The 23167-nt window shown below is 19.4% G+C and overlaps 1 protein-coding gene across 11 annotated transcripts; it reads left to right on the top strand.

Moving 5' to 3' along the window:
• The first annotated feature begins 4195 nt into the window (after nucleotides 1-4195).
• LOC108001404 (tight junction protein ZO-1) lies at nucleotides 4196-23024 on the top strand. 11 transcript variants are annotated; one of them, XM_062075669.1, is made up of 18 exons: nucleotides 4196-4269; nucleotides 4981-5186; nucleotides 13752-13921; nucleotides 14366-14568; nucleotides 14766-15194; nucleotides 15432-15492; nucleotides 15575-15725; nucleotides 15832-15983; nucleotides 16094-16388; nucleotides 16483-16654; nucleotides 16743-16968; nucleotides 17057-17231; nucleotides 20238-20450; nucleotides 20642-20980; nucleotides 21060-21292; nucleotides 21826-22018; nucleotides 22083-22492; nucleotides 22718-23024. In XM_062075669.1, the coding sequence occupies exons 2-18, from the start codon at nucleotides 5031-5033 to the stop codon at nucleotides 22719-22721; spliced, it is 3582 nt and encodes a 1193-aa protein (XP_061931653.1). In that variant the 5' UTR covers nucleotides 4196-4269; nucleotides 4981-5030; the 3' UTR covers nucleotides 22722-23024. The 11 variants fall into 11 exon arrangements, with proteins under 11 accessions (XP_061931653.1, XP_061931661.1, XP_061931655.1 ...); XM_062075671.1 differs by lacking the exons at nucleotides 4196-4269; nucleotides 4981-5186 and adding exons at nucleotides 10159-10583; nucleotides 11668-13034; XM_062075670.1 differs by lacking the exons at nucleotides 4196-4269; nucleotides 4981-5186 and adding exons at nucleotides 10181-10583; nucleotides 11419-13034.
• Nucleotides 23025-23167: the final 143 nt, after the last annotated feature.

Here is a 23167-nt window from a genome sequence, read left to right as displayed (position 1 = left end):
TATATTTGTTATTTGTATTATTATTTTTAAAACATTGTATGTATATATACACATATATATATGTATATATATATATTTATATTTATATATATTACATATATACATATATGTAATTGTAAACGATAAAAAATAGCGATTCTGTAATAATTCTTAAGTAGTTATATGCACATATATTTTATTGTGTTGATATAACGTGTTCATAGAAAATTGCGAATACGATTGTATTACTGTTAACAAGACCTATATCAAAGAAAAGAAAAAAAATTACGATTCCATTAGAAATCAAATTCTTGATTTCATTCTATCATTGTCGTATATCATCTTATATTATAAGAAAATTCTTCTTCGCAATACATTGCGTATTAATGTGTCAACAGATTGTAAGTACTATTTTTAAGAAAGTATTGAAGGCTTATTGTCATCATGACATGTTATGCATTTGTTTAGTTCATATGATGATAGGTTTTTTAATTTTTTTAAAAAGAAGAAAAAGATAAAAATATATTAAAATTATTTTGTTAAATTTCGTTAATATATTTTTTACGTGTTATGTTTTTTATGTTATAATATTATGTTAACATTATAATTATAATTAATTAATTATATTAGAGAAATTGGGACAGCAATTATTATTTAAATAAAAATATAATATAATTGGTATATTGAATATTGTAAAAGACAAAATAATGAAAAATATTTTTTGTTAAAAAAATAAAATATTACTAATTTATTTTTTTGATATTATTTTCTATAAAAAAGAATAATTAAATGATTGTATTTTTTGGAAATTAAATTATTTTCTACCCAGTTTCTCAATATATTATATTGTTATATTAATATAAATGTTTAAAATAATTTTAAGAGATATTTGACTTAAATAGAAATTTAAGAGTAAATTTTTTTACAACAGTAATTTTGTATGGCTCCAATGTTAAATTAAAATATTTAATTACTTAAAGAGATTTCTATTATGTTTTCATAAATGATTTTTACATTCAATACTTTTAGCATCATTTAAAATATATTCATTTATTTTAACAATATTGGAGCAAATAAAATTTTTTCTATAAATTATGCAAATAATTTGCGAAGATTTTTTTTCTTAACCTTCTAAACTTAATTAATAAATTGCATGACAATGTCATAAAAAAATAAATAAATAAAATTAATTTTTCGATATGTTGTATTATTTTCCCTAAGCGTTGTTATATTTATATCAACGTATATATATGACGACATTATAGCTTTTATGTTTATTATTGTGAAACTATTATAAGACATGTAAATAAAAAAGAAATACATTAAAATATCAATATGTTATATTAAAAACAGTAAAAAAGAATTATATTTATTATTTAAAAAAAATCATATGATTAAATTAAAATTTTTCTATATTTATTTTCTAAAGAATTATAGAAACGAACAAATGTAGTTATTATATTATAGTTATTATAGTTATTATTATTATATAATATTAGTATTATTTTGAACAATTTTTCTTTAATGAAAGAAAATATTTTTGAACAATTATATATTAGGATTTTCATTTCTGAACTTAATTTTTGTAAAAATTTTTATTTATGTTACAATATAAATATTGTTCATACTAGAAAGGGAAGAAATATTTATTAAAGACATTAATTATATAATTAATTAATTATTAACATTAATTATATAATTGTATTATTATAATTATACTAGATATCTCATTAAAGTAATAAATAAATTTACTCATATAAGTACTAAATAGCAATCAATTTATTTATATGTAATCATCATGTTATAAAATTCATTATTTATTTTAATATTATCTCTATAATGCAATTAAATTTAATTTAATTTCAAAAATAAAAATAAATTTGAATTTTGGTTTTAATGTTTTAGGAAATTTTTAAAGAATTTTTTAATTTTTGATAATAATTTTCAAAAAAATTAGAAATTTAAAGTTTTTGAGATATCTTGTACATAACATATAATGGAAACAGTAAAAATAAATATTTAAAAAAGAAATATATAATTAACTATAGATGAGATATATGTAAGTAATTATTTTGCGAGCTGAATATTTAATGAATAGTTAAAAATCAATAATTTTAATTGATTTATTCTCTTTATATGATATAATATTAAAATAGTTATCAATTAAAATTTTCTATTTATAAAAATTTTTAAAATAGAAAAAAATTAAAAAAAACTTTTTTATTTTTATTTTATTTAATTGGCAATATGTAAAATTTATATTGTAAAAATTTATATTTATATTTATTTAACTATATTTAATTTATTTAATTATATTATATTATATTATATTATATTATATTTATTTAATTATATTTATATTTTACATAAAATATATATTGTAAATATTAATGAGAAGAAAATTAATTTTATTAAATTTTATAGAATTTTTATAAAAGATTAAAATATTTAATAAGTATTTAATACTTAAATAATAGATATACTTTAAATTAAAAATTTAAAAATAAATTAATAATAAATTTAAATATACATAATAACTTAAATAATAAATATACTTTTAAATTAAAAATTTAAAAATAAATTATAATAATAAATTTAAATATGCGTAAATATTATATTTTAAATATATGTATAATCATCTTTATATTATTATTTCTCGTTGTTTTTCATATATTTCAATTTGTAGTTTCTTTAAAAACCATTATAAAATCATTATTGACTATTGGAAATCAAGAAAATACATACATGTATAAGTTTATAAATTAACGTAGTAAATGAATTATACTGAATAAATACGTATTTATATTACAGACAACTTTGCTAGCAATCATATCCATATTTGCATCTGTTATTATGATTTCGTTATATTTAAAAGCTTACCGAATTTAATAAACATTTTCATGAAATTGAAGAATTTTCTAAGAACATTCTAATTTTTTCAAAAAATTCGATAAACATTCTTTTTTTACAATAGATGCATTAATATTTCTTTTTCTTCCTTTTTTAAAAGCAACATTATAATAATAATAATTTCTTTTTTATTCGACAATATATATGATATTGATAATTTTAAATTCACTGAGCTTAATTGTGAATTGATTGGTGAATTTGATCTTATTTTTAATTTCTCAGATCTCCAAATAATTAGTCAACAGTATATAATTTTAATTTCATTGATGGAAACAAAATATTTATTATTTATTAGTATTTCTCAGAATTAAATTCGTCATACTATTTTTTATATTTGTTGAAAGAATTTGTATCATCAAATAGCAGTATTTTGATGTTTAATAAATTTTTAGTGTCTAATCTATGATAATTTTCAAATTCAATCTTTATAGATAGAAACAGATAAATATTTCTTTAATTTATATTATTATTTAATGGTTACTTTAAATATCATATATATTTTATATGTATTCATAAAAGAATTGAAGATGAAAAGAATTCAAAAATTTTTTTCTTATCATTTTTTCAAGAGACGAATATTTTATACATTCAAAGTTTATAAATAAAATTACATTTATAAATAAAAATAATATTTATAAATAAATTATATTTTCGTTGAAAACGAATCTTTCAATTATATCAATATCTCATAAAAATTATTTAATGTCTATAAAATATTTAATATATATATATATAATTATATATATGTAATTATATATAATTATAATTTATTATAATCTTTTTAATTTAAAGATAATTTAATTAATAATTCTAGATAATATAACTATAATTATAAATAATTTTAAGTATAATATAATTTTAAATATAATTATATATGTATTTAAATTCTCTAAAATATATCTTTTTATTTTTAAATTAAATAGTGGATAAATGATCAAATAATACAAATTATATAGAGCAGTAAAAATTAGATAAATGTCAATATTAATGATTTTACGAATAATCTGAAAAATTTCAATTTTTCATTTTTAAATTTTGTTTGTTTGTTTTTTACAAATTGAGTTTATTCATTTAAATTATTATACTTTTTTCTCATTTAATAAAAAATAAATACGCAAAAAATAATGTAAAACGCATAATTTAAAGAATATGAAATCAGTTTACGAATCTGAGGTTTCATTCGCTCGATAGATCGATTGTTTGACCAATGAATTATACTGATTCCATGGCTCATCTGGTATCAGCAACACCCGCTTCGATAAGCCAAGTTACGAAGCCGCCCACATTTCGAATCATTCCTCTGTGCATTTTTCATTATTCGTCTATAAATTAGTGTTCGTCTTATTTTAACTGAATATTTTTTCTACTTAAATATTAGAAGTAAGTTTAATTAAACTTTTTTTACAATAGAAATGCATTATATATAATATAGTGTATTTTAATAATACCAAAATTAATAAACAAAAATTAATAAAAAAATATTATTAAAATAATGAATCAAAATTCTTACTATAAATAGAAGTCAAAAATAATATAGTTTAATATAACATAAAAATCAATTTTAATAACAAAATTGAATTAAAATTTAAAAAAAAATCAAATTTGAACATTTATCAAATATATATGAATTTGATTATTTGCCAATTAAATAATTACTAAAAGATTAAATTGTAACATTGATTAGTGAATATTAAATAATAATAATAACTAATTAAATAAATGCGTTATTGATGAATTCCAATTCTATTTTCTCAAAAATAAACTTTAAAGAATAAAATTTTATTCTATTTTTATTCTTATTTTATTATATATGGATTATTTAGCTACATTCAATTAGGAATAAGCTCTTACTTGATTAATTTTCAAAATAAGCAAAACAAATATAACTAAATGTAATTTTATTATTTTTGATTTTTCCTTGACTTTGTGAATTTCTATTACAAATTTTCAACTAAAATATGCAATATATGTGATAATCAGAATGTTAATATCTTAACTTAATATATTATAATATGATAATATAATATAATTATAATATTTATATATATATATATATATATATATATATATAATTAAAATATTTTTGTATAGTTACTGACGAAAATCATTACTGAGAAATCTTCAATATCGATAGTTTTGAAATGAAAATTTTCGATATATTTTTTCATCATGGGAAAAAGAAGAAAAAAAAACAGAATTTAAAAAAAATATCATTAAGAAAGAAAAATTTCGTACTTGAAGATAATTTCCTTTTAGCTGGAAACCAATCGAGAAAATATAAACCGAGAAGATACAAGGTAAGCAAAATTTGTACAAATAAACACAATTAAAATTACTTATTTTTGAATAATTTCAAAGTAAAATTAATTTTATCAATGACAATATTTTATAAATAAAATAGTTTATAATATAAATTAATAAATATAAATTATATATTAATATAAATATAAATTAAATATTAATAAAATAAGTCTATTTTTATCAAATATTTAATATTAAATTAAATATAATATTAATCATGTAAGAAAAAATATATGTGTATATTTAAATAGACTGAACTTCTTTTTGAAAACAAAATTTTTTTATTTTTTTTTGTATTATCTAATATTTAACTTCTTTTTATCTTATAATATTTAATAAATAAAATCTAAACGTATCTATGTTAGAAAATCATTTTATTAAAGATTATAAGTATTTAAAAATATGTATTTTATGGCTTTAATAATTGTTTTATATATAATTAATGAATGTGAATGAATATATAATTGGCAATAGCAATGACATAGACGTAATGACACGAAATAAATGCCAATACGTTGATAATGCAGGTTTCTAGTTTCCTATATGTATTGCAAGAAATATTAATTATTGTAAATTAAACTTTTGTTTATTGAAATTAAATGTTTTAATTTTATCAATTTTATCAAAAGATGTAAAAAGATACATCCAAGAAATAGATCTAGATTAATATTAAATTATGTTATATAATATTTATAATTTTTAATAAAATGATTTCCTGATATTAAAACTTATATTATATTTTGGATAAATGCATTATCAAAAAACATAAAAATAAATAAAAAATTTTGTACTTTCTAAAATAAAATTTAATTTTTAAATAATATTCTCTAACTTAAAGAAAAATTTACTTTATAACTTAAAGAAATTTTCTGAATTTTTTAAAATAAATTTTTAAAAAATGCTATTTTAAATTGATTTTAAGCCATGAGACTTAAAGTCATTATTAAAGATACAAAAAAAGTCAAGTTTCAGCGGAATATGACACACCTTACAAGCAACTGGAATGTGTCGTTCTAGTTCAAGTATTATTCTTTTATATATATTTTAATTTTCTTTCATATTTAATATATGTATTAAAAAATTAAAATATATATGCATACATCTTTAAAATAATTTTTAAAATAGTCACAAATTGATTGAATAACTATAATATCTGATAGAATTACATACATGTTTTTATATAAATACAATATATTATATACCTAAATATTTATAGTATATATTTTTCAATTAAATTAGAAGCAAACTAATTAAAAGCAAATAATATGATTTAATATTATAATATGAAATATTTATAATTTAAGTTAAAAAAATAATCTTGATTAAACAATTAAATATTAATTAAATTAAGTGTTAGATAGCATTAAACATACTGTTTTGTTAATATTATTTTATTAATTATATAATACTAATTTAGCTATTTTCAACAATTAATCATATTAAATCGCTTATAGCATATATATTCATTGATGAGTATGTACATATGCATCAAATATCTTTTACATGATGAAATTTTTTTTTGAGTTATCTCACAATTAATAGTACTATATCGAGATAAATTTCACCATACAAAAAACATATATTTATGTAGAAAATTTGAAATAATTCTAAGTTATTTTAATAATTATTTCTTCAATGCAATTAAGTATTTATATTTTAACAATTAACATTATTAACTCATAATATTAGAATATATTTATATTTTATAAACATTTCAATATTAATAGAAGTATTTATATTCCAATATATATTTATATACAACATTATTTTATATATCTGATAATCTCACATTATTCTCATATTATTTATAATTTTTATTTAAATTATATAATCTGTACAATTAATATAATATATATGATAGAAATAATAAATATATTATTTATCTTAGTAACACTGCTCCTAGCATTAATAAACAGAATATTCTCAAAACTATTTTTATTAGATCAATGCAATATGAATATTGTATCTATAATATTATTTTTTATATTATATATTTCATATCATTTGTGAAATAATATATAATATTTTTTTTGTTCAATATAAATGTATTTTCTTTGATTATTCATAAAATACATTAAATATAATTGAAATAAAAAATGATATCTTATTGGAATAAAAATAATACATGATAAAATATTATTGAGACATATACTATTTTAACTGTGATAAAGATAAAATAAAGATAAAAAAAGATTTATCATCTTTTAATTCTTTTATATCTAAATCTTTTATATCTTTTATATAAAATATCAATAAAAAATTATTCATTTGTATAAGAAATACAGTATTATTTATTTGTAAAAGTTATTATATGAAAATATATTGCAAAAAATCATGAAATATTTCTTCAATATACCGAAAATATATTAAAAAATATAATAATATATTAAAAATATATTAAAATATATTAAAATATAAAAGATACCGAAAGTATCTTAAACTAAATTCTTAAAGTTAAAATTTTAAATCTAAGATTCATTCCTTTTTCTCAATTTCGTTTTGATTGACGATCAAAGTTTTTCAAAAATATAATTTTATTTTTTATATAATATTCTATTATATTATATGTTATATATGTGTATATATAAATATAATGTTTATATTTTTAATTATATTTTAAAATAATTCAGTATAGAAAAGAAATCAACTATTTGTAAATTATTAATTGATTTTACAATATTTGTTTTACGAAATATATATCATATCCTATTATTTATAGTATAACCGGAGAAGAAATAATTTCTCATAGAAAAGTAAATTGAAAAAAATTATATATAATATAAATGTGTATACAATTTTTTTATTTGATTCTTCATTTTCGAATAAATGTTTGAAAAATTTTTAACTATAAAATAAAATTGATTTGTGAATTAATTTCTGATTAAATACAAATGAATTATTGATAAAAAGTAATTCTATATAAATATATATAAAATTTTTTTATATAAAAAAATTTATTCTTTCTTTTCAACTTATTAATAATAAAATATTATAATAAAATATATTAGTTATTATATATTTTTATCTCTTTAATAAATATTTTTATATATATTTTACATATATACATATATAATTTAGATTAAATGTATAAATATGATTAGATCATTTATTTTTAATCAACAATAATAATATAGAAAAGTCAAAACTAAGATGCATTTGTATTAAAAAATATGAAGTTTAATTTTTGAAGTATTCAATATTTGATTAGTTTTTTATTTATTATTTGAAAATATAATATATAATAATATAAGGACTATTTTTTTAAAAGTATTCCTTATATTTGATGATATTTATTGAAATATTTATTGTATATATTAATACCATTTTTCTAATAATTACCTAAATATTTAATAATTTAATAAACAAATATTTTTAATTTGTAAATAATAAATTATTAATAATAATTTGTTTGTCCATCAGAGTCATATGTTCAATTTAAAAATTCTAATTCTAAATAATAAAATATGGAAATTGCAAGTTGCAAAGAGAAAAGTTTATATTGTATGAAAGATTTTATTATTATTATTTTTCACTTTAATTTTTCCTCAAAAAAGAATGAATCATATTTTAAACTTTAATTGAAAGGCTTCAGTTGAAATTCACAAAAGGAGTTTGAAGGGTAATAAATAGACTTTTTTTTATAAAATTTTATTTCATTCACATTTCAATTTCAAATAATTATTAGTTTCTGAATTGATAAAAAACTTTCGATATTATACATTGAAAACTGCATATTGAATGCTAATTATCCAAACGCTACTTATATATAATAATTATATTATAATATAACAGTTTTCATTGTAGTAATCCTAGTAATCTGATTTCTTATTCTCAAAAAATTAAACACATTTGACTTATCAAGTATTAAATACGATATAAATGAGAATAGAAAAAATCAATTTAGAGAAAAAAAGCATTTGATATAATAATTATGATAATTATTATTATATAATTATTATTGATATATATAGATGTGATAATTATTATTATTTTCAGCTCACTTTGAATAGAAATGATCCTATATTCGACATTAAATTAATATTGTATTATACTTGCGATTTTTCATTAAAATAATTAAAAATTTTATATATGATACCCTATAGAAATTAGCTATCAGACGATGACTTTTACAATGTATTGATGACTTTTACAATGAATTTTAATCATGTTTATATAAATAAAATTCAATGTATAATATTGAAAGTTTTTCATTAATATTTTGAAAGCTAATAAATAATTAAAATAATAATAACTAAAATTTTAACGGACTTTTTCATTCTCTCTGAATTCCACTTAAAATGTCAATTGATCACTTGGGAAAGCTTTCAGAACTTTATCCAAATATAAAATCTAAATATAAATATTGAAATTAAATCATGATAAACTTGATATAATCGGATCAATAATAATAATAGCCTTGTTAATTATATATTTAACTATAATCTACTTATAGCTAATTTAAAGTTATAAGTAGATAAATAGATATAAAGTTAATCTTTTAATGTATAAAATTATAAAATTAAATAAAATCGAGTATTATCATTTATATTATACATATTAAAAATAAAAAATTGTATTAATTATTACTGTATTTGAAAAATATAATAAAATAACAATATTACATTATTCTTAATTTTTACAATAGAAAAAAGATTAAAAATAATGAATAATTATTATAAATGATAGAATGATAAAATAATATTAAAACAATATATTAAAATATATTTAACAATTATTTTATTTCATATATCTTGTTTAATATTAAATTATATAATAAGCAATGTAGCAAATTATGAATTTATTACAAATATTATACTTATGAAATTAATAAATCAAAATATTTAATACATCTTTATACTATGAAATCGGGCCCATCACTACAATCACTACAATCACAATAAAGCCGAAAACCGGTGTGTAGGCATGCACATACTGTCTCCCCCACTATTCCCCGGTCCTCTAGTGCAGGTCCGTCGTGCAGTCATGCCCCTTCTCCATTTACTACTATCCGCGACACATTCACTCAAGCAAGTTCCATACTTTTCCCCGCAACCGCCAAGCCCGTTTCTCATCCGATTTGCGTCGACCTACAGCCTGTCCTAGCCAAGCTACATTCGAAGCTACGATCTTTAATATAAGAATTTTTCTGCTTCCCGATATGCATATAATTTTTTAAATAAATACAACTTTTTAATATGTTTTTGAGTGGTTTGAAGTGAACTGAGTAATTGTAAGTGTTAGTGCTGTTTTTCAGTTTACGTGTAATGTTAATGTTTAGTGGATTAAAAGTGTAATTTGGAATATCGATAGAAGAATTTCTGTTACAAAACATATTGTGGAATTTTTGATTTTTGATTTTTGGATGGACGGAAATTCTATGTTTAGTTATAATAGTGAGATGTTTGAAATTTTTGTCATCGAATATTACAAATCTTTCTTTCTTTTATTCCGAAGATTTTAATGGCTCCTCAGATATTTGATGAAAAAATATAGATTTTTCTTAATTTTGTTATGAAATTTTCATCAAGTTTTTTAATATATAAAATGTTTTTGTTTAATTAGAACATTAATTGTAAAACATGTTATTTCCCGATGCATTTAGTATCTTTTCCTTTCTTTTTTGCATTATTCGAAAATTATTAAAAATTTCGAATAATTATTTTATCAATTTTTCAATATTTCAAAATCAATTTTTTTTCAATATTTCTCAATATCAATAATCGATTAAATACCTAACTTGTAATAAATAATAAATTTTACGAAATCAATAAGTATTTTTAATAATTCGAAAATTCTCACTAAATAATTTATAATAAAACATTGCTGGTAAAGTAATTGTGATGCTTTTTTGCTTTTTGAAAATTTTTTCAATCATTCTTTTTATTGGTCGAGGGTGACTTGGATGATTGGAATTTGTTCTCTACTGACAACGTAGTGACTTTTCGAATGCAACTCGATTTTTTATCTTCTAAAGTTTTTTATTTTCAATATATAATATATATAAATATATATATATTAAAATTTAAAAAATTAATTTCGATTTAATATCCTGTGACGATTTAGCAAAAGATGGGAAATAATTTATTTTTAATTAGAAATTTTGCTTTGAAATTTAAAGGAAAGAAAGAGAAGAAAAATTTTTAATAATAAAATTTATTATTTTAAATTTTTTAATTTGTATATATTTATGATTTATATAAACTTAATTTTATGTAAATAACATAACAGACACTGGTATAAAAAGACTAAGTAAAACTATAGATTAAAAATTTCTTTAACTTTTATTGAAAATTAGCAAAAGGATTACTAAAAAAAATTATATATTATATAGTAAAAATAATTACTATATTAAATTTCAAGGAAAATATAATTTAAATCAAAAAATTTTTGTTTAATTTGAATTTAATATTAAAATATAAAACTATTAATATTATAACATTAATAGAATTAATAATCGAAAAATTATTTTATGTTAAGAGAAAAAATGTTTATGTGGAAGAGTTAAATAATAAAATTTTTAAACATTTTTAAATGAATATTAAACATAAACAATATTCTAAATGATAAAAATTATCGTTAAAAATATACTAATTTCAAACATATATATAAAACAAACCAAAAAAAAAAAATAAACAATTTGATATTAAAATTTGGTTGAATTAATTAAAATGTTCAAGATCAATGAACAAACCCGATTTGCAAAAATATGGAATTAGGACGATGAGGAAAGTGAAGGTCTGACTACTCGAAAGGAAAATGGAATTCCATAACTACATGTTGCTTTGGATTGTTTGTATGTTGCGTCCATCATATACAGAACAAAATGCAGAAAAACTCTTTTATTAAAAATGAAGTCGTGCAATTCTTTATACAATAAAGAATTTTTACAATATTACAATTCTTTATACAATAATATTGCAAAATAACATATATAATTAGAAGAATATATCGAAGAATATAATTAAAATATAAAAAAAAAGAAAAAAAACAGAGTGGATATATAGGAAAAAACAAAAAATACAAAACGGATATATCTAAAAAATACATGTAGATTTGGTTATTCTTACGCTTGATATATATATACATATAAATTCTGGTAAAAAAGAGACACTTAATAGCCAACGAACAAATGAATCAAAAATATTAATTTTTATATGATTACATTTTTTTCTTTCTTTCTTTTTTAATAAAATAAGACGAAGTTTGTTTAAAAGAAAAATTTTATTATGATATTTCTAAAAAAATTTTTATAAAAACGATTATTTTACAAAGAAAGAATAAAAAAATATCGAATATGTCAAATAATTAAAAAAGTGTCTATAAATTGAATAGAATTTTTATCAGAAAAAAGGAAGAAAAAAAATATGAGATGAAAAGAGAAAAATTTCAAAATAAACATTTTTAAATTTTAAAATTAAAAATTGAAAAATTGCACAATTATATTCATATTATTTATTTGTTAAAAATACTATGTACATTAAATTTAAGTGTTATGTAGATAAAGAAATTATGAAAACATGAAATATGAAAACATGAAAACATGAACATAAAAAATAATAAAAATAAAATAAACTTTCGTATTTAAATATTTTTGACAAAAATTCTTAATAAAATAAAAATGCATCTGTAACATAAGAATGCATATATCGATCAAATGATACATGCAAATGATACTTTATTAATATCAAGAAGAAAAACATCGGATTCTCAAAGATAAAGTTTTCCAGTATACAAGAATGGATAGAAACGATAATAATGTGAATGTCGGAAATTCGGGGAATCCGAATTCACCTTCGACGACACATAATATTCTTCATAATACTTCTAGTGGAACTGATGCACAGGTGGGAATAATATCATAAATATTATTATAAATATCCTGATAAATATTCTGAAAATGAAAATCCTAAAAATATCACTATTCTTTAAAAAAATAAATAAAAAAATTTGAAAATAATTTTGTTATTATATTTATTATTATAAATATTATTATTATTATTAAATATTATTATTAAAAAATTAATATTATTATTAAAAAATCCATAATTAAAGGAAGACAAAGACTAAAAAATATTTTTAAATTTCTTTTAAACATATTCATAAAAATATATTGTTACAGTTTTTATATTTTGAAAGATATTTTTGAAAATTAAATCTGTATTTATATTGTTATTATAAGATCTAATTCAAATTCCAAAATAAGATAAAAATGAACTATATTCGATTTAAAATAAAACGTAGTTTTAGATTGAGTTCAAGTTAAATATGTGTTAAGCATAATAAGAATCTTGTTAACGTGAATCCTTAGAATTTTCATCCAATTATCTATTCCACTGGTTTTTTTTGAAATCTTATCATCTAATAAATTAGATAAAATTTCATTAAAATTTAATATAAATATGCTCCAAAATAATTATATATATAAATTATATAAATAATTATAATTAATAATATGACATGCTATATTTATATACTATAATATATAAATCACAAAAATAAATTTAATTATAAATTAAATTTCATCGAATTTCAATTAAATATTTTATATAAAAATTTTTTAGAACGGAGACAGAGGATGGGAAATTCATCATGTTACTGTTACTAGAGTTCCCGGTTATGGGTTCGGTATTGCTGTTTCTGGTGGCCGAGATAATCCTCATTTCACTAATGGCGATCCTGCTATTGCAATTTCTGATGTTTTAAAAGCTGGACCAGCTGAAGGAAAATTACAGTAATAATATTTATGAAAATAATTTATAAAAAATCAATCAAAACTTTTTTTTGATCAGATGTTTCTTTTGTTGCTTTTTGAATTATTTAAATATTTTTCTTTTAATTATTTATAATGAATAGTATAATTATTTATTAATCTATTTATATTTTTATGTAATTATTATTTCAATATATATAATTATTATATCAATATTTTTCTTGTTACATGTAATATATTAATATTTATATATATATATATATATATAAAATTGTAATTTAAAATTTATGAAATAATAATAAATAATAGATATAAAACATGGAATTTATAATATAATTACTTTTTAAATTAATATAAATAATTATTTTTTTTAATAAATTATTAATTAATTTTATAATAATTTTATAATTAATTTTTAAATAATATATTAATAGACTATCTAACAATGTATTTTTTATTTCTTAGAGTAAATGATCGTATAATATCCGCTAATGGAATATCATTAGAAGGTGCTGATTATGGAGCAGCAATTCGCGTTCTCAGAGATTCCGGATCAACAGTTTTATTAGTTGTCAAACGTAGAGCTTCATCAAATTCTTCTGGAAATATAGGAAATTTTACTCTTCAAAGTCATAGATTGACTTTAACAAGAAATAATAAAAAAGATGGTAATTAAAATAATGATTATGATTTTTAGTAGTAATAGTAATAATATATATGTAAATAGATATTAGCAATATACATTCATTATAATATTTTAATTTTATTTAAATTTAAGAAAGTCTTTTAAAATTAATTATTCAACATGTATCTATATTAAGTTTATCATATATATAATAATACTTATTCTAAAATATTTTTTTAGATTTTGGAATTGTTCTCGGTTGTCGCCTTTATGTCAAAGAAGTTACTCGAGAAAATACAACAATAAAACCAGGAGATGTTTTAACAAGAATTGGCAGTGTAGCTACAGACAATATGAGTTTAAAAGAAGCTAAGAAATTAATGGATCAATGTAAAGATAAATTATCTATTGTAGTAACTCGAGACAATTCCTGTTGCCATATACAACAGCAAACAAAAAACGAAACTGGAGAATATCTTTCTGGTACGAGTTATAGTAGCCAAAATTTATATGTTCCACCACCAACAAGACAACCAATAGAAGATAAGAGCAACCTTGTTCCTAGAGGTCGCGCTAGAGGACCATTGATGGATGTTTCTCTTAGTCAGTTAGATCTTCCTGCAACTCCTACTGTAGATCCTCCTAGACCACCACCTCCCAGAGCAGAAGGTATGATTTTATCAGAAAATTTATTTATATAATTATTATTAATTATATAATATTATATATATTATAATATATGTAATACTATATATATTATAATATTAATTTTTATAGTTACAATATATAAAATATACATATAAAAATATTGTGAAATTTTCACTAAAGTTATTAAATATCAATATTTTTGTTCATTTTTAAATTATTTAAATATTAAAATATTATATATAAAAAAAATCTATTTAGATTATTATAGCACAAGAAGACAATTATATGATGAAGATTTGACTAGGAATAAACTTCCAATGTAAGTTATATCTTTCAAACAGTAATTGTTTGTCAATATTTATAAAAGATTTATTATACAAGTAATATTAATTCAAATTTAGGCCTGATCCTCGATTTATTACTTTTCAAAAAGAAGGATCAGTGGGTGTTCGTTTGAGCGGTGGAAATGAAACCGGTGTTTTTGTAACGGCCGTTCAAACAGGAAGTCCAGCCTCCCTTCAAGGTTTGCAACCTGGAGATAAAATTTTAAAGGTAAAATTTTATTGATCTTTTTTTAAAATAAAAAAACTATACGTACATTATATATAAATATATATAAAATCTTTATTTGTATTATATTTAATAAAAAAAATTATAGATAAATGATATGGATATGAAAGGAGTAACAAGAGAAGAAGCTGTTCTTTTTTTACTCAGTCTTCAAGAACAAATCGATTTGATTGTCCAACATCGACGACAGGAATACGATCAAGTAATAGCATCTGGAAAGGGTGATTCTTTTCATATAAAGTAAATGTTAATTAAACCTTAAATAAAGTAATAAATAATATATATTACATAATACATAATACATAATATAAATTGATATTTATTTAAAGAAATTTTATACAATATTACAGAACTCATTTCCATTACGAACAACCACAAAAAGGAGAAATGAGCTTTCGTAGTGGAGATGTATTTCATGTTATAGATACACTACACAACGGTGTTGTGGGTTCGTGGCAAGTGTTCCGTATTGGTAGAAATAATCAGGAAGTACAAAAAGGAATTATTCCAAATAAAGCTCGTGCTGAAGAATTAGCAACTGCGCAGTTTAATGCAACAAAGAAAGAAATGAGTGCCAGTGAAAGTAGAGGTAGTTTCTTTAGAAGAAGAAGAAGCAGTCATAGACGTTCTAAATCTCTTGGTAGAGTAAGTTTTTTTTTTATTTGATTAATAAAAATCTTGAAATAATTTATTGAATAATTAATTATTAATCATTACATTTCTTTGTTATAATTTTTAGGATCATTGGGATGATGTAGTATTTTCAGATAGTGTTAGCAAATTTCCAGCTTATGAAAGAGTAATTTTAAGACATCCAGGATTTGTGAGACCTGTAGTATTGTTTGGTCCTATTGCAGATTTAGCTAGAGAAAAGTTGTTAAAGGATTTTCCTGATAAATTTACATCTCCACGTAAATAGAAAATTTTCAATCAATTAATAATTAATAATTCATCAAAATTAATTTTAAAAAATTACAGAAATTATTTGTTTATTTACAGAAATGGAAAATCAATTAGATGATAATGTTGGGAAGAATATGAAGTCATCAGGTATCATTCGACTTAGTGCTATTAGAGAAGTTATGGATCGAGGAAAACATGCTTTATTGGATATCACTCCAAATGCCGTAGATCGATTGAATTATGCGCAGTTCTATCCCATAGTTATTTTTTTAAAAGCTGAAACGAAACAGATTATCAAAGAAATGCGTGCTGGAGTTCCTAAGTATATGTTTATGAAATAAATAATTCATGTATTTTTGTTTGATGTATTCTCAGATATATAAATAAACAATTTTAAATTTTGACTTCAGATCGGCACATAAAAGTAGTAAAAAACTTTTGGAACAATGTCAAAAATTAGATAAAATTTGGAGTCATATTTTTAGCGCAATGATTACATTAACCACGCCGGAAGCTTGGTATCGAAAATTAAGAGAATTAATCGATCGACAACAACAAGGATTACTTTGGATGAGTCAAACTAAGGTAAGAAAGTTCTTTAATTCCTTAATTATTTTTATCATATACAAGGAATAATTTTAAATAATTAATTAAATTAATTAAAAAATATTTTTTTAATTTTATTCTAATTTATTATTTTATTCTTATACATATAGAATATAAGGATAACACAAGTAACCAAAAAGGTAATTCTACATATAAAAATTAATATAATTTTTTCGTTTAAAATTTAATTTTCATACAAATAAAAATTTTTCAAATATAAGTAAATTTGGTTAATTTTCAATTGAATACAAATAAATTATTATAGAATATTTTATTTAATATTGAAGAAATTTTTTATTAAGAAATTTAATTCATATTTTAAAAGTCTAAAAAAAAAATAGAATATTTTTATGCAATATATTTGGAAATTTTTCTAGAAATTTTTGAATATTTATAATTCTTTGATAAATCATTTTCAGATCTTAGTTTATGTAAAAGTTTTTTTTTATCTATTTAATCTCATTAATATTAATAAATTTTGTCCCAATTTTTTCTTGATATCTTGTATATTTCAATGCATTATCTTAATTTTCTCAAAAACTATGATTTAAATGATAAAATTTGATTCAATATTTTTTTATATGAAATAACTTCCAATAGATAATTTATTTATATTCAATTTGAAATTAAACAATTTTATTTATATTTGAAAAATTTTCAAAATTGATTTAATTGAAAAAGAAGAGTCCAAAAAAATTTTATTCTTTTTTTTCAAAATTATTATTACATGTAAAATTACCTATTCACTTGTACAATTTGTACAATCCGAAATTGTATATAAAAAACCAAATGAGATTCTTGTTTACATATAAATGTTAAGAATAAGTTCAGACATCGTATAAATGAAAATTCTGGAAATGAATAGAATTATATTGGTGAAATTATTTTTTAATAATTTATTATAGCCATTATATGGTCGACAAATGACTTGGGAGCCATGTTATTCGTCCAGTGACCCTCGTGATTTATTTCCCCCTCCCCCTCCAATTTTTAGGGAAACCATATATCATGACATAAACGAAAATGATACATATCAAACGGATAAGTTATTTTCATTACCTTCTTATCCGTCTTTAACTTCTGATGTTGTCCGTGAGCAATTTTTCGGCTATATTTAAATCCTGCTTTTCCTAATTAGGTGTCTTGATTATTATTAATTTTCAAAAAATGATACGTATATTTTTTTGAATATTTAGAACATTGAACATGAAAAAAAAAATTATCTTTATGAAGAAAAATTTTGATTTATTTTAAATGTGCAAATAAAATATTTATTTATAAATAAAAAATATAAAACATTGTCATATAATCAAATTTATTATTTCAATTCATGAAAAACTTTCTAATTTAAATTAAAATATTCAAGATACCTTATATTTTATGTTCAATTTAATTCGCATGAGCTGAGTTTTCATAGCTTTAGCATAAATCATTATAAATTATTATTTTAAATGAAATAATCTTATAATATGTTACAACTTTTATAAATATAAAAATTATTAAAAACTAGTCAAGAAAATATTTTATAATTTTATATTTTGGAAAAAAGTATTAAAGCTTTGAAATATTTTTTTAGCAATAAACTAAATAGCGAAATCAAGAGAAATAAACATCTTCAATTCATGAAAATTCATTAAATGATATAATTATAATATATAATTAAATAATATAATTAATAATGAAAATAATAATATATCGTTATTGACATATATCTGAAAATGTAATTCATTCTTTCAAAAAAAAAAAGAAACAAATTATATTATATAATTTATTATGTTTTTTTAACAAAAATTGATTATAGATTTGAAATATTAATTAAGAATAAGAAATATAAAAATTATATTGTTTATTGCTGTTTATAATAATATAAAAATTATTATTGTTTTTTAAATAATAAATTTTTTATTAATTTAAAAATAATAAGCCATTTCTTAGATTTAAATTTTTAAATTATAAATTTTTAATTGATATTTTTTAAATATGAAATTTATAAAAATAAATAATAAAATAATAAATAATGTGTTAGATTATTATAATTATAAAATTAGATTTTAAAGAAATTTTTTTCACCAATCATCCATTACTAAAATGTAATTATTAAATGATTTATTATTTTTAAGCAAATTAAAATATAATTTTTATATATTTTCGTTGAAAAATTTTTATATATAATATTTTTTAATAATTAATATTTTTTGAAACAAAAGCAATATAAGCCAGAGATAAATTCTGTTATCATTTATTTGATATTGTAATCTTTTTGAACAAATATACAATCTCACTGCATTATATATTGAATGATACAAATATCTGTATGTCAATTTTAAAAACTTATATTTTGAAACGATTATTAAAAACATGTTTAGATAATGATTCGTAAGCTGTAATATAGTAAAATAAATAGAATTACTATGTTGTATAGATTTTAATTTCAAAATTTGATATTGATTTTCATAAGTTTGATCTGTTCGAGAATATTGTAAAAAATGATAATAGTATTTGTTCTTGATATCATAGAAATTTTGTTTCAAATATTTTTTTGGTATTTTTTATATTTTTTGACATATTTACCTGAAGAGATCAAATTAGAACATCTTTATAATATATTTTATATTACAAACATTTTATTCCATTTTTTTATATAAATCATTTTCGTTATAATCTGCTTTATAATTTTCAAAGTATTTTAACTGAATTTCAGAATTAAGCTTAATTGAATGGCAAGTATTTGTTTTTTGTTTCAATTTTAATCTTTTCAGACACTCTTCCTACAAAAAAAATATTTTTATTGATTTTTATATTGATATTTATATAAAAATAATGTAATTAAAATATTTGACAATTTTTCAATAAACAATTTTTTTTAATAAAATATGATCAATATTTTTTAAGTTATTAATTATAATTAAATATAAAAATGTCTGAAAGGATTAAATAAAGCATAAACCTCTGTAACGTGTTGTCCTCTGTGTCCTGCGATGATAGCCGGAAGAAGCACTCTCGGATGACTTCCTATTCCCGATGACTTCTCGCCTCTCCTATGCTTCCTCTCCGGAGAGTGATTTGGAACTCAGCCCGCCACCAGCATTATCAGGTGCTCTAGGTGCACCATCCAGATTGAAAAGCAATTCTGATCCAAGCATTGCAACACAAGATGATATTGCTGCACCACCACCACCATATTCGACTACTTATCAAGTTAGTTAATTTTAATAATTAACTTAAATTGAATATATAAAAATTGAATATATAAATTTCTTGAATTATAATAATTTTGTAATATTTAAAATTATATAAAATTATATTGATATATTATATGTATATTATATTATATAAATATATGTATTAATAAATAATATTAAATAAATTCTATATTAATTTTTTTTTAGCAATCTTTCGAACAACCAAAAAGAAGGTCACAAGGAGGAATAGGAGAAGGAAAGTACGGATTTTCATTATCTGGACAAGTAAGCAATCAATCGGGATCACCAGAATATTTGGCTGGTTTTGAACCACGATCTTCTCATCATAGTCCTCCTGATTTACCTCCACGAGTAGATCGTAATGCAAAACCAAATAATCAACAGCAAAGAAATACTATTGGAAGATCAGCCCAAGAACGATTGCTGAATAAAGCAGATTCAATATTGGATGTTGCAAACTATATCAATGCGACGCCTCTTAAAGCTAATGCCACATCTTCTCTTGAAAGAACTCAACCAAAAGCGGTAAAATAGTTTAAAATCATTCTATTTTTAATTAAAGTTATTGTGATATTTTTATTATTGTTTTACCATGTGTTTATAGGGAAGTTACGATAGTATGTCTTCTTATGATTCCTATAATAATACAAATGGAAATAATAATTATGGAACATCAGGATTAAATACATCTACTGGTCGATTGGGTCCTAATGTTCCAGATGATTTAAAGACTAGTGCACCAACAAGACCACATGATCCTTACAGATTCACTAGATCGACAGCACAACCAATTCCAAATCACGATTCACAGCCAAGAACTGATTATGCCAAATATAGGTATGAATTTATTATGAAAAAAACATAAAGAGTTAATTTTATATATATATATATAAAATTTATTATCTTTACACAGAAAAAAATTCAAATATGAAAATGTGGTAATTTTTTAAACAATTTTTTCTTTATCTTTCTTCTTTATATTCTAGAATGATGATGCGAAAATCTCGACCACTGAGGAGAACTTATAGAATTTATATTTCTAATGAAGATACTTTAGTTTGAATGCTTAATTTATACTTTTTTATTATCTTTAATTTTATGCATAAATGTCATAGAAAACATCTATGTATTTTTATTATTATTCACTATAAAAAGATTAATTATATAATTATTCTTAATTTTTTAATATTATTAAAATTTTTGCAAATTTTTTATTTAAATTCTTTTTATTTTATATATTTTATATTACACTACTTTATTATATTATTAATTTATTCTATATTAAATTTTTATGTTTAATTTTTATTATTATTTATATATGTATCTATTATATTTTTATATGCTAGAATATTTTGCTTTGTATATTATAGCCGCACAACTGATTACAAATCGATAACGTTACCACAAAATAATAAATCAGGAGGGTCATATAAGCCTATACCACCTCCAAAACCAAAAAATTATAGGCCACCACAAGCAAATTTAACTCAACCAGAAAATAATGGAAATGAAGGAAATAATATACATCAGCATTCAAAAAGCTACTCCATTGCAACTTCTCATGTAAGAAAATTTATTATTTTTTTAAATGCAAAAATAAAAAAGAAATGAGAATTTTTTATTTTAGGTAGAAAATATCAATAATATTCAAAGAAATAGTGGACAATATTATTATAATATTCCATCTCCAAATCGTCATGATTCAAATCTTGGGAATTCTCATCATAATTTAAATCTTTCTACACCAGCACATAATCATAATTTGAGTCATACACATGCGCATTGTACCCCACCAATGTCGACTCATAATCATAGTAATAGTACCAGTCAGTTAAATCTAGGTCTTTCGCATAATAGAAATAATGTTAATCACAATGGATATGTTATAAACAATAGCCATAATGCATCTGGACAAAATTTTCCAACGAGTCCAAATCATAATAGAGAACCAAGTGGATTAGATCTTGCTGGAAGCAGGGAACAAAGGGGAAGTGCTTTTGAACTTTATCGCAAACCTGTACATCATTATAATGCAAGGTAAAGTTTTTTTATATATAATATTACAATTCTTGAATTGTTAATAATTTAAAAAAAAACGAAAAATGTATATTATCAATATTAATATTTATATTTATTTTAACTTATTTTTAATTTTTAAATTTCAATTTTATTCAAAATTTTATTTAAATTTAATTATTTAATATTATAAAATTTTTTCATGAAAATTAAATAATAAAAATATATATTTATTATACTTTACAGTTAACATCTATGAAGATTTATAATTTTTATTAAATAAAAAACGAGATAAGAATTATTATTTCTAATAATTTGATATAAAGAATAATAAAAATGATGTTGATGTTATGATAAAGTAGCAATGAAGATATATTCATAAAAATAAAAGTTCAATTCCAGGAAAAATTAATAAAGTATTAGAAAATTGAATCTATTTTTTTTTTCATTTTAATTTTGTATATACAAATTTAATTAAAAAAACATAATAAAATTTTACAGACTCAAATTATTAAATGAAATTTTGCAATAAATATTGTATTAGTAAACAAAACATGTTTATTCTTTTTATATATAAAAGAAATTTGCTAAGTACAAAAAAATAAGTTTTATTATTTTAAGAATATGTTTGAAAAATAAGTCAAGATACAGAACAGATTTACTTTTGTACAATGTTAATATATATTAATGATCTTA

The sequence above is a fragment of the Apis cerana genome, linkage group LG5 (assembly GCF_029169275.1).
Source record: "Apis cerana isolate GH-2021 linkage group LG5, AcerK_1.0, whole genome shotgun sequence".
Taxonomy (NCBI): domain Eukaryota; kingdom Metazoa; phylum Arthropoda; class Insecta; order Hymenoptera; family Apidae; genus Apis; species Apis cerana.
This window is presented reverse-complemented; position numbering and strand designations above follow the sequence as displayed.